This window comes from Taudactylus pleione, unplaced genomic scaffold, assembly GCF_031769625.1.
Source record: "Taudactylus pleione unplaced genomic scaffold, aTauple2 ptg000009l, whole genome shotgun sequence".
In the NCBI taxonomy this organism is placed as follows: domain Eukaryota; kingdom Metazoa; phylum Chordata; class Amphibia; order Anura; family Myobatrachidae; genus Taudactylus; species Taudactylus pleione.
Genome location: NW_028284412.1, coordinates 514,891 through 538,902, shown reverse-complemented (window position 1 = coordinate 538,902; position 24,012 = coordinate 514,891). Strand labels below are relative to the sequence as shown.

The 24,012-nt window shown below is 46.3% G+C and overlaps 1 protein-coding gene across 2 annotated transcripts in view; it reads left to right on the top strand.

Moving 5' to 3' along the window:
- The window catches only part of LOC148542708 (uncharacterized), a 233,039-nt gene that overhangs the window by 109,274 nt on the left and 99,753 nt on the right, over nucleotides 1-24,012 (top strand). For both annotated transcript variants that reach the window (XM_088465873.1, XM_088465879.1), the window contains exon 2: nucleotides 18,004-18,201. In XM_088465873.1, coding sequence (XP_088321999.1) covers nucleotides 18,051-18,201 — 151 coding nt within the window. In that variant the 5' untranslated portion in view covers nucleotides 18,004-18,050. The remainder of the gene's footprint in view (nucleotides 1-18,003; nucleotides 18,202-24,012) is intronic.

The following is a 24,012-nucleotide window of genomic DNA, read 5'->3' as shown; positions in this document are numbered from 1 at the left end:
TCCTAATTTTAAAATGGATTAAAGGTAGGCAAGCAATAGCCTGAGCCCCCAGTGAGTGGCTGGGCATTAGGCCCAGTCTACTCTTTAGTAACAGCTAGGCCTCCAATGTGTGACATAATGTGTCTAATGGGTACTACTCTTAAGCATAATGTGAATAAGGGGCTATACTGTGTGGTGTATAAGGGGTACTACTATGTGGCATAATGTGTATAAAGGGTACAAGTACTGTGTGGCATAAGGTGAATAAGGGGCTATACTGTGTGGTGTATTAGGGGCACTACTATATGGCATAATGTGTATAAGGGGTACTAGTACTGTGTGGCATTAGGTGAATAAGGGGCTATACTGTGTGGTGTATAAGGGGTACTACTATGTGGCATAATGTGTATAAGGGGTACTAGTGCTGTGTGGCATTAGGTGAATAAGGGGCTCTACTGTGTGGTGTATTAGGGGCACTACTATATGGCATAATGTGTATAAGGGGTACTAGTACTGTGTGGCATTAGGTGAATAAGGGGCTATACTGTGTGGTGTATAAGGGGTACTACTATGTGGCATAATGTGTATAAGGGGTACTAGTACTGTGTGGCATTAGGTGAATAAGGGGCTATACTGTGTGGTGTATTAGGGGCACTACTATATGGCATAATGTGTATAAGGGGTACTAGTACTGTGTGGCATTAGGTGAATAAGGGGCTATACTGTGTGGTGTATAAGGGGTACTACTATGTGGCATAATGTGTATAAGGGGTACTAGTACTGTGTGGCATTAGGTGAATAAGGGGCTATACTGTGTGGTGTATAAGGGGTACTACTATGTGGCATAATGTGTATATGGGATACTAGTACTGTGTGGCATTAGGTGAATAAAGGGCTATACTGTGTGGTGTATAAGGGGTACTACTATGTGGCATAATGTGTATAAGGGGTACTAGTGCTGTGTGGCATTAGGTGAATAAGGGGCTCTACTGTGTAGCGTAATGTGAATAAGGGGTAAATAGGAAACATTGTAAAGAGACATATGAAGATGACACAGTTGTAGGAGGGCACACATTTATAGGGGGGCTTCGAACACCCTAGCACCAGCCCTGGGAGTGTGTTAATGTTATGTGGCAAATTCATGTTTTGTAGGGGCTGTCGTGGGAGGTGTAGTTATGTTTTGTGAGGATGTAACAATGCTATGTGGGGAGGTTTAGTAATTCCAAAGTTGTCAAAGTGGGCTGGTATACAGCATATAATACTAAAGATCTGTATAAGTCAGCCTTTCAGGAAATATCCTTCTCTGGAGATCCAAATGATGCTCTTCTCTAAGGGGTCTATTCAGTATCACTTAATTTTCACCTTCTTTTGTAGAGATTAAGTGTGGGGCCCATTCATCATAAAGGTAATGCAGGAGATATCACAGATATCTCCAGCTTACCTTTTATTTCCGACGTGGCCCGATGTCCTCTTTCACATACACTAATACGGGGACAGAAATTCATCAATCTCTGAAAATACAATATTTTCTGAGCTAGACTGCGGGAGCATTTGCAATCTTCAGTTGGTGTTTGCTCCCGAACTTGGTGCTCATCCTGCTCCTTACCTATGGGAAGGAGTCCCGGGTTGCGTAGAGGGATCCTTTCTGATCCCTCTGCCCCTGTCCGGCTTCCTCCGCAGGGTGCGGGAGCTTTGTTCACCTGCGTGAACTCCAGTTCACGCAGGGGCACTAGCACTGAAAAGTCGACTCGACAGTGCTAAGTTTCACTGCTCTGAACAGGAGCAGTGAAGCCGCCTTGGGGAGACAGCTGATTTTCGGATCAGCTATCTCCGCGCCGGAGCAATGATGAATTACTACAGTGCTCGCGGCGAATTAGCATGTTAATTAATGGGGTTCGTTCCCCTTTGTTGTGCTCTAGAGTGCCCTTTCTAGGTCCAGTTCTGGACCTAGAGTGAACACAAGTTCATACACAGTTGGCAACCATCATCTGTCATCCCGCGCCCTCTGTTGCAAGTATACGAGCAGTCGGCTGACCGCCCATACAGCACGATGTACAGATATAGCTGCAGATATATCTGCCATTGGCTGTGCAGCACAGCCGACGTGATATGTCTGTGAAAGACGTTGTTCACAGACATATCGTTGGTACCACTGGCCGAGGAGCACACAATATATTGCCCGATCAATTGATCAGCCAATATATCTGCCAGTGTGTACCTAACTTTACAGACACCACGTGTCCAATTTAACAAGTTTTTAGTATTGTAGGCAAAAACCAGGGTTTGTATTGAGAAATCAAGACTATTGGGAGGAAGGATGGGGTGTTTTAATAGACAAAGCCTAAAAAGTAAAGGAAATCTAATTTAGCTCTGTCTTATGGGACCCGTACATTATTAACCAATTACCGGCAATTCCCCTTTTGCAGATGATTGTGTAAAATAATTGCAATGTATGGTGTTCACCGATTGCCGGTTACAACGAAAAGGTGATCGTAATCGGGAAATCAAGTTGTCCAACATGATGGATTTCACAGACCATAGAGGGCTGTAGATTGCTAGTGCATGGTAATGAGCAGTCGATTTGCCGACTGTTACTAGAAATATGATGAGCCTTTCACGATTGGCAGATCTGATATTTGCTGAAAATGATCTGCAAATGACTAAAAAAAACTATCTGTACAGTATGGGTGCATATTGATGGATTGGAGAATCGTGAAATCAGGGAAAAATACACTGAGTTGTTGACAAATGTTTTTTCTGATTGTTGATGTATGAGCCCCATTATACCCCTTTTACACCGGAGCTTAAACCCCGGTTATTCCAGGGTTAACCTGGGCAGCTCCCTGGTGTAAAAGGGGAGAGGGTTGGATCGCCAGGTCGAGTAACCCGGCAATCCAACCCAGATAACTAGCAGGGTTTAACATGGGAGTAGCCCGTGAAACCCTGCTGTGAGAACAGCGCACTCTGGGTCACGATGACCTGGAGTGCACTGCTAGCCGGCCAATTGGTCCAGCTTCAGTGGCGCTTGGAGATGATGTCATCTCCAAGCGTCCACTTGCACGCCGGGAAAGCCGGGTCTATGAAGACCCGACTCCGGTGTGAGCGACGCCGACTCGGGAATATCCTGAGTCGGCGCGGGCTATTCCGGGTCTGATCCGGATAGGAGCTCTGGCCCTCATTCAGAGCCGCACGTTAACAACAGTATGCTCGTTGCGTTCCGATGTTGACTAACCGCGCATGCGTCGGTGTTACACTGCGCATGTGCGTACGGCAGATTGCGAGCTTTTTTTCTCTCGTTCCTAAAATAGCGTACAGGAAGTGACATGTCAAATGTGATTGCCAGAACAGGGCGTTTTTGGGTGTTGACGGGGGTGGAGATGAAAAAACGCAGGCGTGGCGAGGCGTTTTTGGGGCGTACATACATTAGCAGATGCGAACGTCAAATGTGTTTGGACCGTCTCATACGTCACTGGAACATCCGCTTTCCCTTCAAAATGCTCGCACAGCTTAGGGTCTGGATTACTCGACCACATTGGCGATGGCCTTCTCCTCCGTCCCGGGACTCAACGATGGTGTTGCGATTAATCGCGGCTGGTCAGTAAAGTAATTAGTGTTGGATTGAAACCCGGCTTGGTATGTGTTTGGAAAGCAGTTTATTGGGATAGCACAAAAGCGTACGCAGGTGGAAATCAGAGCTGCTAATGTCATGATTACACAATCAATTAGCGTACATTTTTGGTTTTTTATTTTGGCCACAATTTGTTGGTTATGGCCTATTGTAACAATAATGTCATCATGTTTTAATTAGCTCCCCTTTTTTTTGGTTTACTGTGGAATTTGCATCGCTATGTGATTTTTTAAACGTTCCTTAAAGAGGCCTTTTTTTTTTTTTAAGAGGGTCACTTTTTGCCTTTAGGGCCAGGATTAAATGTAACCCATTTGTACAATAATGTCACAATACAATCTCAGTTTTTTGTTTTAAATTTATTGTTTAAACACAAACAAATTGGCCTAATATTTTGTTGCCTTTTTTTGTGGCAAAGATATTTGTTAATTAAAAAAAAAAAACCATAACTGCTAACATAAGCGTAAATACAAAATTTAAAAACATTTCACAAGAAAGGAGAGGGAAGTTTTGACCAGAAAGGAATATGAGCCAAGCACAGAAGGAGTGTGGGAAAAGTCGCCATTGCTGTCACCGTTTTCTCGGCCGTTTGGCTGGGTGAGGGTGGGCGCCAGACCGGGTCCGGGATGCCATCGGGCTGGCCTGTCCTGAGGCAGATGTTGTGCCTCTGGACTAGGCACAGGGCTAGGCACATTTGGAGGATTGGCTGATGTTGTGCCAGAGGTGGAGGATCCTGATGTTCCGGCAGGAAGGGAGGTCGGCTCCACCATGTGCTGGCGAACGAGCTGCTCCAGGGCATCGGCGATGCGGATGTTGGCCCTGGTATTTTCCGCCAGGGCCTGACCAATGGTCACGTTGGCCGCAGCATTTTGCTCCAGGGCCTCAGCCACCCGTAGCAGACTGGCGTCCATCCTCTGCAGAATCTCCGTATGGAAATCCGATTTAAAATTGAGTTCTGTGAGGAGGCCCACTGCCTGCGAGGGGGCACGCCCTGGACTGGCTTCTGCAGGGTCCTCAGCCGGATGTACTGGTTCCTCCCCTGCAGAGCCAGCAGAAATTCTGCGGCCAAGGCTCCCCTCTGGAGCAGACTCATCCGCCTCTGTCTCTGTTTGGAAAATTGCGAAAAGACTCACATTAGAATCTACATATTGGCACAATAGCATTTCAGAGTTGGTGACATCACAAGACTTACCTTGGCCAACATGAGGAGCCGCAAAGTCTGGCATGTCCGTATCCATGTTGGACACGCCAAACACCTCCACAGCCTGCACACATCCCTGTGCCAGCTCTTCTAAGTCTGTCAACTCCAATGACACAGGGGTGGGACCCCCACCTGTCCCCCTTGCATGCCTAGCCCTGTCGGCAAGTTTTTGCTTGAGACGATATTTGAAGTCTGCCCATCTGTGGAATGAAATTGGACCCATTATCCTTTTTTTTACAATGGGGTTTGTTTATAGGATGGGAAAGTGTTTACTTACCGCCGTTTGACATCCCGGGCTAGACGGACATAATCACCCACCCTATTGACAGCAACGGCGACCTCCTCCCACATTCTCCACTTCTGGCTTTGGCTCATATTCCTGGCTGCCTGGGGCAGGATGTCAATGCACTTCTGGATCAAAACCTCCATCTCCTTGCTTGTGAAATGTGGCTGCCTTTTTTTTTTGGCAGCTTTGGCGGGTTGACTGGGGCCAGCAGTCTCTTCCATCTCATCCTCCTCACCTATTTGGGTAAATATGCAGATTTAGCCACTTCACAACTTGACCAATATATTTGGTTTAAAATAATCATTGAGACAAAATGCATGAAGGCCTTACTGCCGGATTTTTGCCCATTGTTTCCCTGGTCTGAAGCCATGTCTCTGCTTCCAGAATGAAATCAACCAGAAATTCAATGTGATTTCGTGACGTATTTATACATGCGTCCTTTGTTTGCGGCCGCATCATTGATTGTGCGTCCCTATGATTCATCCTTAATTTGTGCGGGAAAATAAACACTATTTATGGCTTGGTGTGTGTGGAGTCGAGGTTGGGTTGTTGGATTGTTGGCGGTTAAGTTGTTTGGATTTGGTTGTTTGCGGTTGGAGGATTTGGCAGAGTTGGTTTTTTGTTTGGTTTTGCTACAGTTGTTTTGGTTTTCCGTTCGCATTTTTTTGCTTTTTTCCACATCCTTTCCTGATTTGGTAAGTTTTGTGCAGTCTAATTTGTGGCCAATTGGTGTCTACTTCTGTTTTTTGGTTAGCTATTTTTTTTTAACACTAATTTCATCTTTTTTAGTTTGTTTTGGCTTTCGGACCCAAAGACCTTTTTTTTGGAAATCTTATATATTCGAGTTGGGTAAGTCCATTTTTTTTCTTGCATTTGCAAATTAATTACCGCATTTTTGATTGTTGGTGTAGTGACTTGCATTTGCGAACTAATTAACGCATTTTTGACTGTTGGTGTAGTGACTTGCATTTGCGAACTAATTAACGCATTTTTGACTGTTGGTGTAGTGACTTGCATTTGCGAACTAATTAACGCATTTTTGACTGTTGGTGTAGTGACTTGCATTTGCGAACTAATTAACGCATTTTTGGCGGCTTATTCATCATGTAAACCAGTTTTGCTTTTCCCTTTTCCATTTTTGGGGGCCATTTGAACCCTATTTGACGTACGGTGTGCAATGTCGTTTTCCTCGATGGCCAAATGTGTGTTTCGCCTATTTTATGTGTTGGCTTGCAACAATTTGAACAACAAAAATTCACCCTCTAAATTTTTGATGTCTCATTTTTGGCTTTTTTACAGTTTATACGTATCATGACAATACCCCGGCATGTAAGCAGCTATGGATGGTATCAGAAAGCTAAGTTGTTTTTTGTTACTTTTGGGGTGGCTCAAAAGCCTTACATTGTAAACTTTGAATTTCAGGTAGATCTGGGGCGCATTGTTCTGGCCCTGCTCCCTGAAGACGACCAACCTCAAACTCGTCCCAGGCGTAGGCATCGTAGGCATGCAAGGCCCCAGATATTTCGAACACGTGTCACCCTTTTTGGAATGCCCGATGATGAGGTTTTAAGACGCTACCGTCTACCTCCCAAAATCATCATAGACACTCTCTCATTAATAGAAAGTGATCTTGAGCGGCAAATTGACAGTCCAACAGCAATACCACCACTTACGCAATTTATGGCGGTGTTACATTTCTGTGCCTCAGGATCGTTTCAAACAACGGTGGGAATAGTGGCGGGCATCTCCCAATCCTCCTTTTCCCGGATCCTGAGGGCAGTGATGGAGGCACTTTTCAAGCACCTCCATCATTTTATTAAAATGCCTTTGGATATGGGTGCCCTTAGTGTGGCCAAGGCCAATTTTTACCAAATAGCTGGCTTCCCACACATCATAGGGGTTGTGGATGGTACTCACATACCACTTCAGCCTCCAGCACGGCTGGAGGCAATATTTAGAAACAGGAAACACTATCACTCCCTGAATGTAATGGTGGTATGTGATGCCTCCCTCCAGATCCTGTCCCTGAATGCTAAATTACCCGGAAGTGCTCATGACTCCTTCGTCATCCGGCAATCAGGGATATGGCAGAAATTAACCAACCTACAAGCTGGTGATGCGTGGCTTCTGGGTAAGTGGAGACCTTTAGTACATAACAATGTTAAGCTTGATACACAGTGTTCCTGATGTGGTCTATTTTTGTTCACAGGAGACAGTGGATACCCTTGCATGTCCTGGCTGCTCACTCCTTATTTGGCTCCCACACCAGGGCCACAAAGTGCGTATAATTCCGCACTTACAGCCACCAGGCAAGTGGTGGAGCACTGTATCGGCCTTTTAAAAGGCCGATTCAGATGCCTCCACCGCTCTGGTGGCGAGCTCATGTATTTGCCGGATATGGTATCGAAAATTGTGGTCCTGTGTGGGATATTTCACAACATTGCCATAAGGAGTGGTGTCCCAATGCAGCCAGAGGATGCCTTACCTGAGGATGGCCCCCCCGAGGTTGGTCAGAGGTCAGTATGTGGGGGGGCCATACGCGATGATGTGGTGGCCAGATTTTTTAGGTAAGTTTTTACAAAACAACAGTGTTTATACCTAATGTGTTTGGGTTTGTTTGCGAACCTCTAATTTTTTGTTGTTTTTTTCACCATCTTCTGTTTGTTCACATAATCTTTGGCACTCCAACGCTCACTACTTCCTGCTACCCTTACCAAACCTGGATCTGGACATTTTGGGAATATATTATGGAACCCATATCACAACGCCATGTTTGTGGAATCATGTTGGCATGGTCCTTCGTCAACCAGTTCTTGATTTGTTGTTTTTGGTTTGTTTTTGTTTGGTATGTGTTGTATTTGAGATTATCACTGTGTGTTTTTTTTGAGAGTGACCACTTTGATTTATCAGTTATGTTGTGAATAAATGTTTGTAGAGTGAAATGTTCTTCCTTTTTTTGGATGATACCAGCAAGTGTAACCAGGTTCACACACGGTACATTTGACTAAGGGGTAATCCAGTGCTGTCGCCAGTTGAGCTAAAATGAAATATGTTTTCAGGTTCAAAACCCACACCAAAAGGAAGCCTGTACAATCATTTGGCTTTGTAAGATTGGCCTAAGCAGCTTGCACACCAACTAGGAACCTGTAAAATGTAGAAATATCTAATTGACACTACACCCAAAAAGGGAAATGACATTGTGACTGTTATGTGTTTCTTGTGGCTGTTTTACATACAAATACAAAACACAATCTTACTTTAAAAAAATGGAAATCCTTGCAGGAACAGTCTACTTATGTCAGGGTAAACAATCTTTGGGTTTGAAAAAACGAATTAGCCGGAACGTATGTTTGAAAAATACAATTTATTTTGAAAAAGAAAAACCACAAATAAAACTATTGGCGAAGGATGCCAGACAGACGGTCAAGGGCCACGAGCACCCCAATTATATGTTGGCGCATCTGGGCCACACAGTCTTGTACTTCTTGACGACGCCTCTGTTCCTCTGTGGGTGAGAAAAGTGTGTGGATTAATACAACAATAGGGAAACCACATTAAAAATTAAAAAAAACAACGAAATCACTCCAAAAAACAAAAAAAAATGGGGGCTGCAAAAAATACAAGGCCTATGTACAAATTCCCCCAGGTGTGATATGTGTATGTTGAAATCAGCAGGAACAGGTAAAGGCAATCTGCTAAATCACCAAAAGTCGACCCAAAAACCCAGAATAAAGGAACGACACATGATTACATACAAACAGTTTGTGCTTAAAAAAAAAGGCTAAAGAAAAACATACCGGTTGACAAAACGGCAGCTCCGGAAGTCCCACCATCGTCCTCCTCGGAGGACCCTCCATTCCCCAAAGATCGGGGCGGGGTTATTACGGACTCCGGGGAGGGGGTAATTGGAAGAGGGGTGGTTGGAGGAGAGGGGGAAGTGGGACAGAGGGGAAGGAGGCCCGACATTTCCGGGAGAGGGTCTTGGAAGGCTGGGGAGGAGTGGGGAATAGGGGAATTATTGGGGGTGGAGTGTTGGCTGGGGGTTGGGGAGAGTGGGCGTGACCGCCGTCTGGCCGGACGGTGACGGCGTAGTCTTGGCTGTCCCCCTAAAAGATGTCAAACAAATTGTGGTAGGTTTCAGCACAAATCCTGGCCAAAATACAATTTAAAATCACCCCCCACCAACAAAAAACATGCAAATATGAGGAGAATGAATAATTATGAAATAGAGGGAAAACATGGCCATGCAAATATGAGAATGAATAAATAGGACAGACATGAAAACATGCACACGCAGTTTGGGCCACAAAGACAAACATGAAAAACAAAATACATAAAACTTACTTTCTGAAATCTGCATGCGAAAGCATGCCAGCAAGCGGGGCGTTCGCCGTTGCAGGTCCGACCACCTGCGCTCCAGCTGGCCGATGTTGCAGCGTGAGCCGAAGGAGCGCAGGCGGGCCCGTGCCTCCGCATATGCGGAACGCTTCTGCCGGTTGGTGATGGGTGGAGGCTGGCTGGTGATACGTCTATCTATCACCTCCGTTAGCACCAGCAGCTCGCGCTTGGTGAATGCGGAGGCTCTCATGATGGCAATGGTGTTTTTCCTAAAAATCATTTTTGATAAAGTGGCCAAAAAATTACTGATTGGCTAATGTATTTGGGAAATTAACAGGAGCAATTCTATTGGTTAGTGTATGAGTCATGTGTTCGACAGGGCCAGAAATCTCTTGAGAGTTATGATAGGCTTGATGCAGTGACATGCGTAAGCAAATTTAAATAAAGAAATGAACCCCGGGAAATATGCGGGGATCCAAAGCAATAGAACAATTGTTTAATTGTGGGTAACATGTTTTTTGAGCAATAAAAGCGAATGTTTAAGCCGTACGTATTCTGCGGGAAAACACAAACACGGACAAGAGTAAAGTTTCTTGCATTGTGTTGAAAAAAACAAACAATTAAGCTAATTGATACATTGATTGGCATGATACGATTGATGGAGGTAGGCAGAATAAAGGAGCAGGTAATCGACATCTGACAAGGCCACTTCCTGTTTATACTTGTGCGTGCGTTCCTTTCAAGCCATTTCGGGGATGTACGCTCGCTATTTCGTACGCTCGTTAGTTAGAGGAGGGGTCGCCTGAGTTTAGGGAGGAATTTTAGATGCGAACGAAAATACGAGCGAGCCATTGAATTTAAATATTTTTGTACGTACGCCTAACGTACGTGCGCCCGCTTGCGAGTGGGTCTGAATGAGGGCCTCTGTTCCAACATCCGGGTCAGTCCCGGAATTTTGGTGGAAAAGGGGTATAAGTCTGTCAACACTGCAGTAAATAATCAATAAAATTGGGAGGAAAACAATTAAAGATATGAGGTAGTAGAGTCTAATTGGGTTACTTGTTTGTGTTAGAACAGTGAACAGAGGAATCAAAGAATTCAGATACAGAATCCAGAGGAAAAGTATCCCTGGAGGATGAGATCACGGTGCAGAGTATTATTAAAAGTGATGCAATAATTATCCTGCAGAACAGATGACACTTTGGTTAAACAAGTTCTTGTCCTGCTTTACCTGCACAGCTGTTCCTTGCTAGACTAATTTAATATGTTCTTAGATCATTATCTCAACTAATTAGGGGAAACAACATTTGTATGTAATGTCGGCTCTTTTCCTTTCATCCAGATTCCTAAAGTACTTTCCAATTTGTAAAGGTCTTGTGAATGGTAAATGTAAACAAAGATTATAGGGTCTATTTACTAAGCAGTGTGAAAAGTGATAAGGTGCCAGCCAATCAGCTCCTAATTGCATTCTCACAGGCTGTGTTTGAAAAATGACAGTTGGGAGCTGATTGGCTGGTACCCAGTGGCGTAACTAGGGTATTTGGAGCCCAGGGCAAATGTAAAAATGGATCTCCCCCACCCCTATGTGTGCGCTCCTTCGGCGCGCGTGGCAAAAAAATGGGCGTGGTCACATAAAAATGGGGCGTGTCAACATGACACACTCCTTTATCATCACATTACTTTCCATATGCACCTTAACCCCAGTAGTGCCCCTTATACAGTACCCCAAGTATGCAATGTCCCCAGTTGTGGTCCCTCTTACACAGGCCCATAGTAGTGCCCCTTATAAAGTACCCCCTGTAGTGGTCCCCCTTATGCAGCCCCTCATTAGTTCCCCTTATTCAGTGCCTCCAGTAGTGGTCCCCCTTATGCAGGCCTCAAGCAGTGATCCCCCCCCCTATCCAGTGCCCCTTATACAGTGCCCCCTGTAGTGGTCCTCCTTATTTAGTGCCCCCAGTAGTGGTCCCCTAGTAGCAAGCCCCTTATATAGTGCCCTCAGCAGTAGCCCCCCCATGCAGTGCCCCCAGTAGTGGTCCCCCTTATGCAGGCCCCCAGCAGTGATCCCCCCTATCCAGTGCCCCCTGTAGTGGTTCTCTCTATTTAGTGGTCCCCTAGTAGTAAGCCCCTTAAATAGTGCCACCAGTAGTAGTCCCCCCCCCAGTAGACATTCCCCCTCCTGATGCAGTGCCCCCAGTAGTAGCTCTCCCCAGTAATGGTGCCCCCAGTAGTAGCTCCCCCCCCAGTAATGGTGCCCCTAGTAGTAGCTCCCACCCGGTAATAGTGTCCCCGGTAGTAGTAGCTCCCCTCAGTAATAGTGTCCCTAGTAGTAGTAGCCCCCAGTAATAGTGTCCCCAGTAATAGTAGCTCCCCCAAGTAATAGTGTCCCTAGTAGTAGCAGCCCCTCCTAGTAATAGTGTCCCCAGCAGTAGCAGCCCCTCCCAGTAATAGTGTCCCCAGTAGTAGCAGCCCCCCCAGTAAGTGTCCCCAGTAGTAGTAGCCCCCCCAGCAATAGTGTCCCCAGTAGTAGCAGCCCCTCCCAGTAATAGTGTCCCCAGTAGTAGCAGCCCATCCCAGTAATAGTGTCCCCAGTAGTAGCAGCCCATCCCAGTAATAGTGTCCCCAGTAGTAGCAGCCCCTTAAATAGTGCCACCAGTAGTAGTCCCCCCCCCCCCCAGTAGACATTCCCCCTCCTGATGCAGTGCCCCCAGTAGTAGCTCCCCCCAGTAATGGTGCCCCCAGTAGTAGCTCCCCCCCAGTAATGGTGCCCCCAGTAGTAGCCCCCACCCAGTAATAGTGTCCCCAGTAGTAGTAGCTCCCCCCAGTAATAGTGTCCCTAGTAGTAGTAGTCCCCAGTAATAGTGTCCCCAGTAGTAGTAGCTCCCCCCAGTAATAGTGTCCCTAGTAGTAGCAGCCCCTCCCAGCAATAGTGTCCCCAGTAGTAGCAGCCCCCCCAACGGATAGTGTCCCCAGTAGTAGCAGCCCCCTCAGTAATAGTGTCCCCAGTCGTAGCAGCCCCCCCAAGTAATAGTGTCCCCAGTAGTAGCAGCCCCCCAAGTGATAGTGTCCCCAGTAATAGCAGCCCCCTCAGTAATTGTGTCCCCAGTAGTAGCAGCCCCCCCAAGTGATAGTGTCCCCAGAAGTAGTAGCCCCCTCAAGTGATAGTGTCCCCAGTAGTAGTAGCCCCCCCCAAGTGATAGTGTCCCCAGTAGTAGTAGCACCCCCAAGTGATAGTGTCCCCAGTAGTAGTAGCCCCCCCCAAGTGATAGTGTCCCCAGTAGTAGTAGCCCCCCCCTAGTGCAGGTTACACAGGTTACAAAAAAAAAATAAAAAAAAATACACTTACCTGAATCCACGCTCCTGCTCCGGACACCGCTCCCACCGCCCCAAGTCAGTCCTCCCGGGCTGGCGCACTATGCATTATGGGAGAGACATCATGACCTCATGACGTCTCTCCCATTACCCACTGCAGGAGCCGGACGGAAGCCCGGCTCTTGCAGTGGGCGCGCAGCAGTCAATGAGAGTCTATCTGATACAATGAGAGTCTGCTGATAAACACACATCTCCATCAGCGCTGGCGGAGGATGTGTGCAGCAGCAACAGCCAATGAGAGTCTGTCTGACTCTCATTTGCTGCTGAATAACACACACATCGATGCTATGCTGGCGACGATGTGTGTGTTAGCACAGCCTAAGGCCACCCGCCTGCCACCCTCCTCCTGGTGCTATTGGGCAAGCGCTCATGGGGAGGGAAGGAGCTCAGCTGTGCAGCACAGGACCGGCGCTGGAAGCCTAGCGCCGGTCCTGTGTAAATGTGTAGCGCTGACCGCACACACTGCGGTCGGCGCTACAGTGGCTAACTAGGGCGGGCCGGTACCGTGGCCTGCGGCGCCCCCCTGCGCCGCCGGTCCCACGGCGCCCAGGGCACGTACCCCACTCTCACTGCCCTTGTTACGCCACTGCTGGTACCTTATCACTTTTCACTCTGTCTCCTAACACTGCTTAGTAAATAGACCCCTGAAAGTTCCAAGAAACAGAGCGATGCCATGTGCTTGCAGAGAGCAATAGCATCCTAGTTCTCATTTCTTAAGGCATAGATACAGTATAGTATAATATAAATATTGTAACTTCGATGGCTTCGATTTTTGGGAATGTCTAATTGGGGAAGGGGGGCGGGGAGAAACATCTCCTCACTAGTATACTGGTGGAAGTCCTAGGGCAGGAACACATGCTTGGAGGTTGTGGAACTTCTCCGAACAAGTAATAATAATAATTTTATTTTTACAAAATAATATTCTCCAATATGAGTCAAGGCGCTTAACAGATAGCATGAACATAATTCAGAGGTTTAGATATGCATGAAATACACAAACCATGATTATACTGTAATACAATGGTGTGGCAGCCATTTTGAGTTATCAATTGCAAGGATTATTCATCCTACCCACCAAGGATCTAGGTGAGGCAGCCATTTTAGGAGCACTACATAAGATTACACTGGGCGGAATAGGCAATGCCTGCAACTGATGACACATAATTGGAAATAATAATACTAGGGGAGATCCTTGCAAAATGATCAGAACCGTGAATTGAGGTAGCCATGTTGGGCGCTCTACATTGGTTACAATGAGCTATAAGCAATACATGGAAATAAGACATACAAGTGTAAAATGCACAGTCACTAACAAGATACCCACTGCATAAACGGTTCAATGGATTGTTCATCCTGCCCTTAAAAATACCAAGCATGTGAAGCAGCCATCTAGGGCGCACTACATAGTTTACAGTGTGCAGGTTGAGCAATTCATAGAAGTGTAACATGCAGAGGAGAATAACAGAGAAAAGAAAAAGAACAGTAGGTTGAAGTGGGTGGAGATAAGTGGGATTGGGAAGAAGAGGGACAAGAGGGGGATGGTAGAGTAGGAAGGCCACAGGCCCGCCAAGAGCCGCGGCGGGCCCGGGTAACAGGAGGCATGGCCTAATTGCGGGAGGCGTGGCCACGCCCCCTTCGGAAAAAAACAAAATTCTGCAGCCATGAGCAGTCTCCCACAGCAGCTCAGCACACGCTGTGCTGGGCTGCTGTGAGGGAGGGGGGGGGGGCGGCGTCTGACCCGGGCTCCTGCCGGGCCCTTCAGGAAGCCCGAGCCCAGGTAATTTGTACCCGCTCCCCCCCCCCTCCCCTTGGGGCCCCTGGAAGTCCATGATGTGGCAGTAAAGAGAGACACGCCAGACAGTCAGTACATTGCACACACTGTAGAAGTATAAGGTAAAGGCGATTAATAATAGAGATGCCATACCTCAAAATGTGTGAAGCACACTTGCCGACTTTCTGCTTGCAATTGCGTCATCGCCCAACCCCCCCCCTCTAGACCGCCCACTTATGCTAGGTAAATGGACGTTTAGGAAGGGCGGGCTGCAGGGGTGGTGCAAGAGGGTGGGAACCTGCTCCGGATGACTTGTCCACTCATGCAGGTAGCCGGGAGTGCCACATGATTTTTGGGAACCTCCCGGCCATTCCGGGAGAATAGGCAAGTATGGTGTGAATGAGGTAGTAATAATAATAATAGTCAAAGGTATGTGTCAGTGATTGAGAACTTGTGGTCTTATTAGGCTTATGGAGTGGGGCAAAATCCAGTCAAAATAACAGTGAATCAGAATATTTTCTATGCAAGTGATGCCTTTGCCATTCATTTAGTACAATGCACTTCAATGTAAGGTTATATTCAAAGAGGAATACATTACAAAAAAGTGCTCTACAGCCAGATAAAAAGCAATATAGTGTTTTTAAATAAATCAATATTTAAATGTGAAATAGAAACACAGAGCGCAGCAGGAATTAAATAAATTTATGATATATAAACATAAATATGTCCTCTGCTTCTAACAATAGTGTGCTACAGCACAGATCAATACAGAGACACTGAGCACTAGCTTGGTCACGTTATGGGGAACTAGCTATAGTCAGGGAGGTTACAGTAGAACTGCTAGAGAGCTCCTGTACGGTCTCCTTTCTCTACTACACATGCTTTGTACTGACAGGGACCCAAAGTCAGAGGGAGGCGCAACCTTCGACCTGATGAGAAGCTGGTGCCATCTTTACCATGTAGAGTGTCACAGTCCTGTGTGGATGCCCGTACTGTGCACATTGCCTGTTGGGGTTCTGTTTATCATTTATTATTTATTTGATATCCCCCAAAATGCTAGTTTTCGGACAGTATCCGCAAAAAATAAGTATTCCCAGGGGACCGCAGCACGTATGGGAGATATCTGCTGTGATCCCCAGGTTTCGTTCATGGAGTAGCGGTAAGTATGTAGTGAGTGCGGGAGAGTATGTAATAGAGGGTTAAAGTATTCGGTGTTTGTGTGTACTGTCTTTTTTTAATATTTTCTTTACAGTGGGGGTATAGGTGCCAGCGGCCTGCTGGCACTTGTGGTTCATCGAGTGCTGCAAGGAAGGCTTGCTGGGACCTGTAGTCTCACTGAACAATCTTATTTCTTTCTTTAACACATTGCCCCCACACAGGACCAGATTAAGACTTTTAGAGACCTTAAGCACTTAAAAGATTTTGGTGCCCCCATATATGTTTTGCACTGAAAAAAAAAAAAAAAGAAAGTTTATATCTAAAATTCTTACCAAGGCCTTTAAAAACCTCCACATAAAATTCTTGCCAGTGGACGACTTAACGGGACAGCCTACATAAACTAGACAAAAACGATCATGTGAGCCTCGGCGGACCGTATGGCATTTTACCGGTTACCAGATTCTAATTTTGTTGTATTCCCAAGATTAATTAAATCATTAATATCTATTAGTACTACTTTATTATTTTTATTATTGTATATAGCTCCTTTTTGTGGAACCTGGTTCACCTGCACCATTTGCAGTTTTGCACCATATGGGCCATAGTAATTCCATCGATAGAAAATTTCTGTGGTGGCACACTTCCCTTTGATGCCCTAAGCAGTCCTGCCCTCGCACCCACCGCCAACAGGGGAGCAGGGATTGCCAGCCCTGGGCTGACCAGTTTGGGGTTGGTTAATGCCTTGGCAGGGGGACACCATGCTGTGTGACCCCATGCTGTGTATCCAGCCCGGTGCTGGATATAGGAAAATAGGGGCAACCCCACACCGGTATTCTCACTAATTTTACTGTTCCAGAAGGGTTGAGAAGTCCAGGGCTAGTTATGCTTTTGGGGAGGGACCCTTCATTATTTTTGTCTTCTTTTTTTTAACCTTTTCTTTGCACTACACATTCACTTCTATTCATGTCTTCCTTTCTGCTCCGTGTTCTATCATGTTTTTAAACATGATTCTTAGTAAATCTGTGACTTGTATTTCTGCCTATGGACTCACTTGTTGGTATGCTAGTCAATTTAGTTGTTTTGCAGTATATTTCACTATGGAATCCTATTTCTGCACTTATGTTTGCCTTTGTAGATCTCTGAGTTTAAAAAAGCAGGGAACACTCGCACGGGAATGCAATCTCAGCCAGACACAATTCTAAGTACATATACCTGTAAGAGTTTTGCTGTGCATGGGTCCACAGCAGATATCTCCAATATATGCTACAGACCTTTTTAATACATATGGGCATATATATTGCGGTAAGCATCAGAAAACATCAGTTTTAGTAATGATAAATTCCATCCATTATTCAAACATTTGCAAGGATCATATAAACATTGCAAAATATATCAGTAGGGTTGTTAATACCATTAGTCAGGGGTGGACGGAGCCGGGGGTCAGGGACTTGTGTTGTCTGTCGTCAATTTTTGTATTCCAGGGCTGCCTATTGTAGCTTCAGAAGGCAAGCAGAGGATGCTCCTGCTGCCCAGCTGCAACTAGGGATGGCCATCGACCATTGATGATTCAAAATCATTGATGCTTTATGGCCGATGTCGAATACTTTTACTATTGATGGCAGAGAGCCAATGGTTCTCTACCATTGATGGATTAGTGGGAGATGATTTTTTTCTGGATAGGACAGAGCTTAGCCCTGTCCAACAAGGCCGGCTAAGCCCCACCCCTGTTTTTGATTGGCCTGCTGCCCACCATTCCCCACCGCAGTGGTGGCCATTGAGGGGTGCAAACCATTGATGGTTCACCATACTGTAGATGGTTTTTATGCCATCGATGGTAACCACTGATGGACCCATCAATGATAACCATCGATGGACACCCCTCTGATGGTCATCCCAAGCCGCAGCTCAGCAGCTATAGCTGTCCCCATAGTAGGCTACAAAAAGATGGCCGCCATCAACCACTGGGGAGCCAGGTTTCCTTTCCCAGAAATCCAAGGGGCTGTAGATTGAATGTGGGGCTTATCTGAGGAGTCTGTCAGGGTAAGAGGAGCTGAATAAAAAGAGATTTTGTGGCACCAAGGGAGGAGAGAGATACAAATGGCAGAGGTGAGGAGTGCTCCAGAGGAGAGCCTTTGCAGCTCCACCATTTGGTGCTGTAGAGAAAGTGTGTCGTAGAAACCATTTGCTGAAGGAAGAGAGAGATTAAAAATTCCTGCTTGTTCGACAACAGGTCCCAGCTAACTGTAAACTGAGACTGTATTCTGCTCATTTGCCAGTGTGACACAAAGAGTCCCAGCCAGCCTGTCATATACTGAATGCCCTGATGGAAGCTGTGCTCGGACCACAGTTTGTATCCTGGGAGAGACTGATAACAGTGCAAGTGGGTCCATTTATCCTGTTATTGAGCTTCAAGCTAGACGGGGACATCTGGATGCACCTGGTTGAATTGTCCGAAACCTCCACTGACCAGATAAGTTACCATTTGTCTATTATACACATCATCCTCAAAACTGTCATTTTACCAAGAAGTCTGCTTAGCTTATGTTATACTTTTCACTTCAGTTCATGCAGCAAGCACGCCAATTGTACCCAACAATGTCAGTACTGCAGTATTATATAGCTAGAGTAGGGTTGTGCGCCGATCCCCGTGTTTTTGTTTTGGTTTTGGATCTGTATCTCCTTCAAAGTTTTGGATCTGGATTTGGTTTTACAAAACCACCCTTGTGTGTTTTGGTTTTGGAGCTGTATTTTTTCTACAAAAAAAATCATAACAACAGCTGAAATCACATAATTTGGGCCTGTTTTTGTTTCTACAGTATTATTAACCTCAATAACATTTATTTCAAATCATTTCCAGTCAATTTTGACTACCTTACAGCTCACAATATTGATGTCATCCAGTTTAGGCCAAAAGGTTGCATCGAGCTAGCTGGCTAACTAAGCTAAGCGACAACAATGGGCAGCACTAACATGTGGCAGTTCAGCTTCCAACACGGCACAGAGTGGCACTGCAGTGGTAGAGAAGATGGCAGTTTAATAAACTATAAAATTAAAAATGTCAGGCAGCAATGCCCCCAACAGCACATTATGTTGTAAATATTAAACAGTACATGCACAGTTTAACAAACCAATCACTTCAGCGACAGGGACTGCCAATTGTGGCAGAAGCGATTGGATTGTTTGGGCCACCACAAAACAAGCTACCAATGGGCAGCTGACATTGCTGGCAATGATTTCTCCATGCACAAACTGGCTTTACAGAGGCAAGATGTTGTCGCCATCATCATCCGATTCCTCACCCTTATCAGTGTGTACATCATCTTCATACAATATTAATTTGTCCCCGCTGGAATCCACCATTACAGCATCAGGTGCCTCTGTAATTTTTGCCCGTAATTGTTGTTAAAGATCTTACTTGTGGAATTTGTAGTTCATTTTGATGAACTTCATCTTTTCCACATTTTTAGGAAGTAGCCTCCTACGCCGAACGCTGACAAGGTTCCCGGCTGTGCTGAAAACTGTTTCTGAGTACACACTAGAGGGTGGGCAGCTCAAGTAAAGCAAAGCCAGTTTGTACAAGGGCCTCCAAATTGCCTTTTTTTTCCTGCCAGTAGTCAAACGGTGACCGTACAAGATAGAGTCATTAATCGTAGGAAATTTTTTTAGCCCCGGCCAGATGTCAAACCATGGTTGTGTTGACTTATCTACATCACCAGTGGGTCTTTTTTTGGGAAAGTTTAGTTTTTTCCTGGCAGCCGCACTTGCTGGAGAAACTGAAGGAGGAGCCATAGCTGAATCACGTTCCGCTTGAGCTGACAATTTGTGGGAATGGGGGGTGGGGTGTGCATGGTGTGAAATAGGTATAGAAAGCTTTGTTAGAAGGGGTGTTGCAGGTGACTGACCAAGACCTTTATGTTGGGATAATGCTTATGGGCGATGGGGTTGTGGGGAGGGAATTGATTGGGGTGGATGCAGACCCCATTACTTCTAATTTAATAAGCCCCTGTGTGCGCTTATCTTGTGATTGTAATAATAGATCTCTGTGGATCTAGTAGTGATCTTGCTGCTATGCACATTACAAACAGGATCTTGTCTGGTCTGGCCACAGGTGATCCATTTCCCCACTGTCTATTACAGTGTAGAGGGTAAGATCAGAATATATGAGTGTGATACTCCTGACACTGACTGTAACAGGTAGTCTTCAATATAGTAATCAGGCTGTGGGACTAATTTCTCCAGGTTCTGCTCATACATCTGACAGACCTAGGGCTGATTCAGAGTTGTACCCTAGGCCGATGTTCACGCATTTATCAGCAATCTGCGCATGAGCCTGAGTCACACTGTGCATGCATCGAGGTACATTACTGTAGTCTTTCACTGCACCTATTTTCACGCAGTGCAATTGACAGTCAGGGATCGTTTGGGGGAGGTAATAGGGAGTGGTAGCAAAAATGCACGCGTGTTGCCACTGTTTTTGTGCATCTCAGTTCGAGTGACCATTCTGCGCAAGCATAGGGTTACTCAGAAAGCTGATTATTAAATGATCTGCAGCCATGGTTGTGTCTTTATATGCAGGGGCATGGATTTGCTAAGCTGCAGGTGGGCGTCTCAAAATGGGATGTAGTCGGCATCCAGGTGTGCAGAATGCCACCGGTCTGAATACTGGCGCCAGAATACCGACAGGTCAGGATCCCGGCACCAGTATCCCGACCGCCGGCATCCCGAAGGTAAGTATCAGGGTGTTAGGGGGAGGTTAGGGTTAGGTTTTGGGGTTAAGGTTAGGCATTAGGGGGAGGGTTAGGGTTAGGCACCGGGTAGGGAGTGTTAGGATTAGGGTGCGGGGAGGGGGAGGTTAGGTTTAAGCACATGGGGGGGTTAGGTTTAGGCACATAGGAGGGGGTGTTAGGTTTAGGGTGTGGGGAGGGGGGGTTAGGTTTAGGCACTAGGGGAGGATGTTATGGTTAAGCACTGGGGAGGGAGGGTTATGCTAGGGGTTAGAATAATACTTACCCATCTTCCCTATACGTGTCAGGATTTTGGCTGTCGGGATTCTGGCCAGCGGCATCCCGACACCCGGGATTTCATACCCTCCCACTCAAAACATCTCCCAGAGGCTGCAACATTTGCATCATTTCACACAGCTGCTGCGTACACAGACATAGCTGCGGTGACATTATCATACATCTCTGAACAAAGCACCTAATCACGTTTGGCATCCATGAGCAGTACGTGGTTATAGTCCAGCAGCCAGAAATAAATAACCCCTTCTTCCCAGACCTCGCAGAGCAGTTTCTGGTATAAAAGCTGTAGGTTTGTTTTAGTGGTTCACGAGGAAAATTTATGTGGTCAGTTCAATTAGCTATGGCTTGCTGTGCTGTTACTGTCCTGCATCACCAACCTCTGTGGGTGCGAGGCAAGGTACTGTACATCACATTGAATTGCCCCCTATATGACCGGTGCAGACTATCCCAGTATAAGCAGATGTGGGAGACTGGTAGCTGTCTAAAGTAATTTTCTGCCACTTCCTATTCTGCTTCCTTTCTGTAGCCATGAAGCGACATAACTGAGAAGTAGATTGTGAGTTGCATTGTACCGGGGGAGTGGTCTGAGATGGACATTGAAGGGACCGGGAGAGCACTGTGAGGTGGTCACAATCCCGATGGCAGAATGCAGGCTAGGGAATCTATGATAGGCATCAAGATATGGACGCCTATCATTATCTTGACGCCGGAATCCAGAACGATGTGGGCCCGAACGAGGTAGGTCCGGGGCGCTCGTCTTCTTAGCTGTGGGGGGGGAGGGTTAGGTTAGGGGGCTCCCGGGGGACTTAGGGTTAGGCACCCCCCTGGGAGGGTTAGGCTAGGGGAAGGGGGAGTTAGGGTTAGGTACCCCTGTGGGGAGGTTAGGGTTAGGCAATAAGGGGGGAGGTTAGGGTTAGGTGCCTCTAAGGGAGGGGAGGGTTAGCTTTACTTACCTCCACTATCTGCATTTCATCCTTTCGGGATTTTAACCTGCCGGCTTTACTATCCCATTCCAGATAAACCACCCCTACAGTTTTTTTTTTTTGCCACATCCATTTTTCCATTGCTGTGCACTGATAGAAATGCCGGGCTCTTGATTGCATTGACACAGAGGCCAAAAGTTGCCAGCCAGTCCTTACCCCTACCCTTAGGTGTAACTCATCCAGGTGAGATGTATCAAGCCTAAGAGAGTGATAAAGAGGAGAAATTACCCAAAGCAACCAGACAACTTCTAACTGCTGGTTGCATCCAAAGACGCAGAATCAGATCCTCTCAGTGAACTTCGGGCGGCCATCAGGCATCTGAGTGTCCAAGGATGCAGCAAATGGCTTTGGCATGCCCTGAAAATGGGGCAGGCACACTTCCGTTGTCTGCAATGGGTCACCTCCCCGCCCCCAAATGGCTGCAGACTGTCACTCACCCGACGTCACAGCCGCACTGCAGGTGACATCACTATGCCGGTTCTGCTCATGCGCAGATCATAAAAGATCGGAAAACTGCTTAAAATTGAATTCAGTGAGCAACTCTGAACCAGACTGTGATGTAATATTACTGTGATATTAATTAATTTGACATGACACAGTATACATGTTATTTCTCTTGAATAGGAGTTTTTATTACTTGCCACATCTCATGTAGCTTTTCTAATTTTCAGTATTACATGTACGGCAGGTTTGGTGCCACTGGTTACGTAAAAAAATAATAATAATCTACAAGACTACAAGATATTTAATTAAAGTTGTTTTTATCACGGCACTCTGAGGGCTGCTCTCACTACTCCATCACTTCCACTACATAATGCCCCTTTATCTGGTCCTCTGTAACATGCCACTTGTAGCTCTGACCCTCTTCCTAAGCACGCACCTGTGCCTCTGGCTGATTTGTTTACGTTTCCTATTCAGGACATGTGAGATGTGACCGCATATCTGGTAGGCACCTGCTGTAATTAGGAGGTGCTGGCCTTCAAATTCTATTCAGTGCCCAACCCTATGCCTATAACATGTTGGTGCTCTTCTGTGCTCCTAATTGTACATTCATTCTACATTGAATTTTATGTACCGTCCATTGGAGTTGGGAAGTCCTATTTAACACGCTTGACAAGAATCGCACTTTTTGTTTGTAATACAAAAAAAGTTAACTATTCTGTTGGGATCAAGAACTTTTAACAGTGAAACTCTATGTGGGTATAGAGTATGTACTAAGCCGTGGAGAGAGATAAAGTACCAACCAATCAGCTCCTAACTGTTATTTTTCAAATGCAGCCTGTAAAATGACAGAAGCTGATTAGTTGATACTTTGGGGAAGATGTTTCAAAGCTTAGAGGGGGCGATTTAATTCAACGCGAACTGAATAGCGCCGCTCCCGTAGCTATTCAATTCAGTGCGCTGTGTGGTCGTAGAATGCCGGTTATTGCGCCTTAACAAGGGTGTTAAAGCACGTTAACCAGCATTCTCTAACCAAAGTGCCGGGTGCGTGGGTGTTGGCTCCGTGCTAAGCAGAAAAGCAGCTGGGTGCCTGGCACTTTGGTAGGATTTCTCCTCGCATCCCCAAGTGGGTGCGAGAAAAAATCCTTAGCCTGCTCAAACAGCGCACGGAATTGAATAGCTCTGGGAGCTCGCTCTCGGCGCTACTCAATTCGCGTTGAATTGAATCGCCCCCAGAGATGGATAAAGTACAAACCAATCATCTCCTATCTGTCATTTTTCAAATATAACCTATAAAATGACAGGAGCTGATTGATTGGTACTTTATCTCCACATATATATCTCGCTTAGTACATCTACCCTACGTAAGGGGGATATATTTCAAACATCAAGAGAGAAAGAGGAGAAATTGCTAATAGCAACCAATCAACTTTTGTCATTTTATAGGCTGTGCTAGATAAATGGTAGCCACATGCAGGGGAGCTGAGAGGGGGTGGGGAGGCGAGTACTAATTACCCGGGCCCGAGCTTGCTGGAGGGGCCCGGCGGGGTTCCGGCGCCATGGCCCTCCTCCCTCTTACCTCACAGCAGCCCAGCACACGCTGCTGTGTGCTGGGCTGCAGTGTGCTGGGTTGCAGTGAGAAACTACTCGCAGCTGCTGAGCAGTCTTCTATGCCTGTGGCAGGGAGTGATCACTCTGATTGCACCCCCCCTGGCTTTGCGCCGGACTTTTTTTTTATCCTAAGGGGGCGAGGTCACACCTCATGTGAGTAGGCCACACTCCCTTCCCCCTAGCACAGCTTTCAGCGCCCCTACACTATCTCTCTCTCCAAACAGAGGTA